The 6,588-nt window shown below is 40.9% G+C and overlaps 1 protein-coding gene across 3 annotated transcripts in view; it reads right to left on the reverse strand.

The window, feature by feature from the left end:
• ETFDH (electron-transferring-flavoprotein dehydrogenase) overlaps positions 1–6,588 on the reverse strand; it is a 65,914-nt gene that overhangs the window by 32,406 nt on the left and 26,920 nt on the right. For all 3 annotated transcript variants that reach the window (XM_006892781.1, XM_006892782.1, XM_006892780.1), the window contains one exon: positions 6,211–6,440. In XM_006892781.1, the coding sequence (XP_006892843.1) occupies positions 6,211–6,440 (230 nt within the window). The remainder of the gene's footprint in view (positions 1–6,210; positions 6,441–6,588) is intronic.

A 6,588-nucleotide genomic window follows, 5' to 3' on the forward strand; every position in this document is an offset into this window, starting at 1 on the left:
GGTAGAGAAGTGCAGCAATGAATGAATGGAAATCCAAATTCTCTGTAAATGTTCATTAAAATTATTAAAAAAAAAGAAACAAAAATAAAAACAAAAAAAGAACATTTCAACATTTGCCCTGAAATATAAAGATTCTACAGAAGAATCTGTGATCAAAAAGAAGAAAATAAAAACCACAATTTAAAACTGATAGAATTCAGACTTTTTATAACAATGAATGCTAGATTATATAATTATTGCTCTGAGATAATCTTTAAACCACAAACCAAAATACTTCTTGAAGTCTTTTAAAAGCATTACCACAGGTTAGCTTAACTTTTAGTTAAGGATGCCTACTTTGTAAAATTTCAGAATTATCTATATAAGAACAAATTGACAACAGGAACTCAAATAATCAGAGAACTTTGGAGCACTGAGTTTTATGTTATTGGAGGAGTAATAATTTAGAAAACAAGGATGAGGAAGATTGTAGATTTTGGCCACTGTATAACATCACTGATGTAGAAACTGTTGAAATATTGGTGTAAAAAAAGTGAGGGCAGCATTAGGCTGGCCAAGCCTGATCTCTATCAACTCCCTGAAGGAGAACTGCATCCATCAACAACATCCATCCACAATACAAAATCAAGCCCCATGAAGTCAGAAATAACCTTCCATGCTCCTGCACCTTCTAATTACAGCAAGCTTACTGCTATACTGGTTTTGAAACCCACTGCAATAACTACACAGACTTTATGAAACCATACTCATGATTATGTGGTTTATTAGGGAGGTTAACAGGCTACAATTCAGGTTTGCTCTGGTTGGTAGCAGGACACATTCCTCAATTCAGACAGCTTCTTAAGCATGGTTGCAAGCTCTTTGACCTTCGGCCTCATGTCTGTGGCCAATATTATAAATTGTTTGTCCTGCCAGTTATGGTGTCTTCCCTCAGTACTCAAGCAAGTTTGGGTTGAGGCCTCTGGTGGCTCTGGCAACAACAGTCCCAAGCTAGCTGTTTCAAATTGACCTCTGGTTATCTGTTGAGGCTGCCATTGCTCTTGTGTAGATCCTAGAACGGCTGGTTCAAGAATCTCTTGTCCTGAAGGATGTGTGCTGCTTTCTCTACCTTGTTGGTGTTATGATTTCTAAATTTCTGTTGTGGAATCTACTCAATTATAATAGCGAGATTAGCCAAATCTCTTGCAGATAGACTGACATGCCCTATTTGCATGACCTCCATTCATGTGGTGAAGTCAAACCGAAAGGCTAGGGAAGCCATCTGGAACAATAAACCTTTGACATGTGCTTTACTGTGTATATTCACCAGAGCAATAACAACAACAAATGGGTAATGTTTTCTTTTTCTCTCTGCACTCTTCCTAGCAGGGTGAAGGTAATGAACTTTGCATTCTGGCTTAACACTCATTCAATAATGAAACTGTTTTCTTTTTGCAGTCACAAAGATGATCATCTAGGTTGACATGTTTTTATTTTAAATCCTGTATGTAAAACAAGTCAACAGTCTTGGCACCAGCAGCCAGGAAATTAAAAGGCGCATTGCCATGGGAAAGTCTGCTGTTAGGGACCTCTCCAAAGTACTGAAGAGCAGTGGTGTCTCTCTGGAGACTAAGGTGCATCTAATACAGGCCATGGTCTTCGCAATCACTTGTTATGCATCAGAGAGTTGGACAATGACCAAGGAGGATAGAAGAAGAATTGATGCCTTTGAGCTGTGGTGCTGGAGAAGAGTATTGAGAATAACATGGACTGCTAGGAAAACAAACAGATTTGCCCTGGAAAGGGTTAAACCGGGTGGCTCCTTGGAGGCAAGGATTCTGAGGCTCTAACATACTTTGGACATGTTGTGAGGAGAGACCGATCCTTGGAGAGGGACATCATGCTTGGGAAGATGGAAGGACAGCGCAGGAGAGGAAGGCCCTCTAGGTGGATTGATTCAGTGACTGGGATAATTGGGATGGGAGTGTCAGAGACAGTGCGATTGGCACAGGACAGAGCGGAGTTTAGGGCTGTTGTACATAGGGTCGCTATGAGTCGCAAGCGACTCGACGGCACATAACAACAACAATATGTAAAACTGTGTAGGTGACTTCCACTAACTCCACAAAGGGGTACCAATCTCCATCTATTGTACACAAAACCAATTCTCAAGAGGCCACACCATGTCCCTGCACCCTTGTAACATCTTCTATTAATTCTAATACTAACCATCCCTCTCAGGGCTTTCACTGCTCTGCTGCTGCACCCATTAAATGGCTGCAGTGGCTACATAGAATTCACTGACCATACTCACATTTATGGTGTTTAATAGGCAAGTTAACAGGCTACAGTTCAGTCTGGAAACAGCATACAATTCTTGAGTCAGGACAGCTTCTCAAGTGTCCTTACACGCCCCCAACTTTCAGTCTGGTAGTTTTACATTGTGCTACAGGACTCCTTTATCTCCAAGAGTCCTTCAGCAAACCTGGGCGTGGTCTCCTGGCTCTGACTTGATGGACTGATGGTGTCTGGTCAGTTATGTCACGTCCTTATTCATCTCTTGTTCTCTGCTGCTCCTGTGATGTCTTTATCTTGGTTCATAGGCATCTCTGTGGTCTTGAAGGACATGTGCTACATTCTCTGTTTTTTCTGTATTGCTGGTACTGAAACTCTCATCTCCTGTCTGTATATCTGCTGAATTTAAACCAAGTAGTACGGCCATATCATTAGTAGTCTACACATGCTATTTGCATGTTCCCACTCAGACTAATGGTCTGGGTCAAAGGCCTAAGAGAGCCATTTGGAACAACAAACCCCAATATATGAGGCTGCCACAACTGTGAGGATGGTGCAGGGTCACTAGTGTTTCCTTCTGTTGTACACAGGTTGCTATGAGTCAGAGCACATTTTGATGGTATTTACCAATACACATGTAACAAACTTAAAAAAGGCAACAAAACCCCAACTCCCTTCCCTTCATTAATAACCTCATAGGAATTAAGGTAGTGGTCATTTCCACAGTAATAACTCAATGATACCGGTTTCTGATAATAGAATAACAAAAGTGAACTTTAGCAATAAAGTATTTGTGGTTTAAAGGAGCATGATCCCTCAGAAAGCATTAATGAATTTTTAGAATTCAATATCCTCTAAAGTATACAGATGGTATTCATAGAAGTCTTTGATCTTTCCATTGTGTATGTACAGACACATTTTATTAAAAAACTAAGGGAACCAAGAATTTACAATTCTAACCAAGGTCATATAAATGAATGAGAACAATGTGGGATGGTGGGATTTTTTTACTTTTCTATCTACTGCCTTGGCCTGACCACATGGCCAGATGAGAATGTGTAAGTAAAGTGAGTCTTTGGGGCTCTACCCACCAACCTTAGCTTCCTTGGGTACATGATCTCAAGATGCTGTTGATCAGCATCTTCTACATCATCAACAGCTTGGGGCCAACATAAGAGAGTGAGCTACCCAGACTGTGGGGAGACTCTGGAAAGGCACAGCCTGATGGAGCCCTGGAAATGGAGACAGTAAGGGTTTTGCTTGCTGAATGACCGAAATAAGAGCTCACTTGTGACTGCTATGAGACAAAGCGTGCTGGATGATTGAGGATTTGTGTCTTGCTGTTGATCTGGTTTGGGACTACTCTTCACTAAACTTGGACTTTAACTAGGTGATATCCTTTGCCTCCTCCACCTCCAACCCATTTCCCTAATAAAGATCATAACTGTGAGTCCAGTCTGTGAGTCAGTTTGCAACAAACACTGGACCCAGGGGTAGGGGCACGAGAGTGGGGGCCATGGCTGCCCTTGCAGCTGTATGTTTGGTACTGTAGATATTAAGATGGGGACTGTTCTTTTTTGCGGAGTTAGTAGAGGTTGGACTTGGCTGTCTCCACGTACCTTTGGGGGCTATTGTACATTGTCCTTTTACAAATGAGATTAGTACTTGATCCTGTGTATATCGTGCCAATCATTTTTGCCCCTATATTATATGAAGCTATATTCATTTATTTAGAAAAATAAGATTGTTTTCTTTGCTTTTAGATACTCCATGGTCCCAAAATTTTATGAACAACTTTATTAGAAAAAAACCACAAATATCTACAAAATAAATTAAAATTACTGTCAAACTAGAGAATGCTATACTTTTTTTGATTGTTCTTTTGGCAATCCATGGCATATGAAACACTCTTTCCCAACACCACAATTCAAAGGTATTAATTCTTTTTTTTTGTTTTCTGTGTTCACTATTCAACTTTCAGAAGCACAGAACCAACTGAAAATACCATGGTTTGGATCAGGTGCACTTTAATCTCGAAACTGACATCCTTACTCTTTAACACTTTTAAGAGGTCATTGACAGTGGACTTTCCCAATGCAATACATCTTTTGGTCTCCTAAATGCTGCTACTATGGGTGTTGATTGTAGATTGAAGTAAAAATTAAGTCCTTGACAACTCTGATCTTTTCTCTATCTATCATGATGTCTGTTGCCTACTGGCTCAGTGGTAAGGATTTTCTCTTTTTTTTTAATGTTGAGAAGTAATCCATATTGAAGGCTGTTGTTGTTGTTGTTATGTGCCATCGAGTCGCCTGCGACTCATAGCGACCCTATGTACAACAGCCCTAAACTCCGCTCTGTCCTGTGCCAATCGCACTGTCTCTGACACTCCCATCCCAATTATCCCAGTCACTGAATCATCCACCTCATAGAGGGCCTTCCTCTCCTGCGCCGTCCCTCCACCTTCCCAAGCATGATGTCCCTCTCCAAGGACCGGTCTCTCCTCACTACATGTCCAAAATAAGTTAGACAGAGCCTCAGAATCCCTGCCTCCAAGGAGCCACCTGGTTTAACCCTCTCCAGGACAAATCTATTTGTTTTCCTAGCAGTCCATGGTATTCTCAATACTCTCCTCCAGCACCACAGCTCAAAGGCATCAGTTCTCCTTCTATCCTCCTTGGTCATTGTCCAACTCTCTGATGCATAACAAGTGATTGCGAAGACCATGGCCTGTATCAGACGCACCTTAGTCTCCAGAGAGACACCACTGCTCTTCAGCACTCTTTGATATTTTTCAGAACGTTCTTCAAGTTGTCTTCATTTTCAGCAAGCAAAGCTGTGCCATCTGCACAATGCCAACTATTGATGGGTCCAATCCTGATGTCTTACTCTTTTTCATGTAGTCCAACAAATTGACTAGGCATGGAGAAAGTATACAACCCTTATGCACATCTTGTATATTGATAAATCTACTATATAAATAAACAACATGTAGCACTATATATAAATAGGAATTAACATCTTAAAATTGAAATCCAACTTGGGATTTTTCTTTCATTTTCACGTTAAAGTAATTCAATTACCATCCATGGCTGTCAGGGACCTCTCCAGAGTGCTAAAGAGCAATAACGTCGGTCTGGAGAGTAAAGAGAGCCTGAAACAGGCCATGGTCTTTGTGTTTACTTGCTATGCATCAGAGAGCTGGACAATGATTAAGGATGAGAGCCTTTCAGTTGTGGTGCTGGAGAAGAGTGCTGAACATTCCATGTTTGCCAGGAGAACAAACAGGTTTTTCCTTGGTTTCCTTGGAAACCAAGTTGCTCTTTGGAGGTGAGAATTTTGAAGTTCCATCTCACATACTTCAGGCATGCTGTCAGGAGGGACCAGTCCTTGGAGAAGGACATCATGCTTGGAAGGGTGGAGGGACAGTGCAGGAGAGGAAGATCCTAGATGAGATGGATTGATACAGTAACTGGGATAAAGGGATTAAGTGTGTGGGAGACAGTGAGACTGGCTCAGGATACTGCAGAATTCAGAGCTACTGTGCATAGGGTCTATAGGAGTTGCAGCCAATTCGAGAGAACACAACAACAACATCCACTGCTGTCGAGCTGGAAGTGACTTAAAGCTGAACCTCCATTTGATTTCTGCGGCTTGTAATTGTATGGAAGGAGACTGTTCGTCTTTCTCCTGAGGAGGTGAAGACAGAGCCAAGCAGTCTGAGAGACTTGGCCATTGGGTTAGTAGCAAAACTCCCTGTAGTTTATGCAACCAGTAATATATATCTATAATTATTTTTTGTATTTTTTTGTTGGGTTTTTTTTATAATTACCTTTTAAGAGTTAGAATTATATGAAAAATATTTTCCATATTGATGTGATTTTAAACAGAGATATACCTATAATTGGAGCTTATATAAAAACCACATTTTCATACCCCCTTCTCCTTCCAGTCTGGGAAGAGTTCTTCAAAGGCACATGGATCAAGGCACGCTCCTGAGAGAGTGTGAGCTCCTATCTGAGCAGCTTTTTCCACTAGACACACACGGATTTCCTTTTCATGCTCAGCAGCCAACTGCTTTAAACGAATAGCTGCAGAGAGCCCGGCAGGGCCTGCACCAACTATTACTACATCCGCTTCCTCGGCAAACCTCTCCATGTTCACTCCTAGAAAGGAAAAAAAAATTCTGGGATAAAAATGACCTGACAAAATGATATTCCACGCTTATAAAGAACAACTATACTGTGGAGTCTTATTTACAGCAATCACTATTCTGGTTTTGCACAATCACTATATATATTAGTATATATTATA

Source organism: Elephantulus edwardii, unplaced genomic scaffold (genome assembly GCF_000299155.1).
Source record: "Elephantulus edwardii isolate Elephantulus edwardi_28Jun2011 unplaced genomic scaffold, EleEdw1.0 scaffold00119, whole genome shotgun sequence".
Classification (NCBI taxonomy): Eukaryota; Metazoa; Chordata; class Mammalia; order Macroscelidea; family Macroscelididae; genus Elephantulus; species Elephantulus edwardii.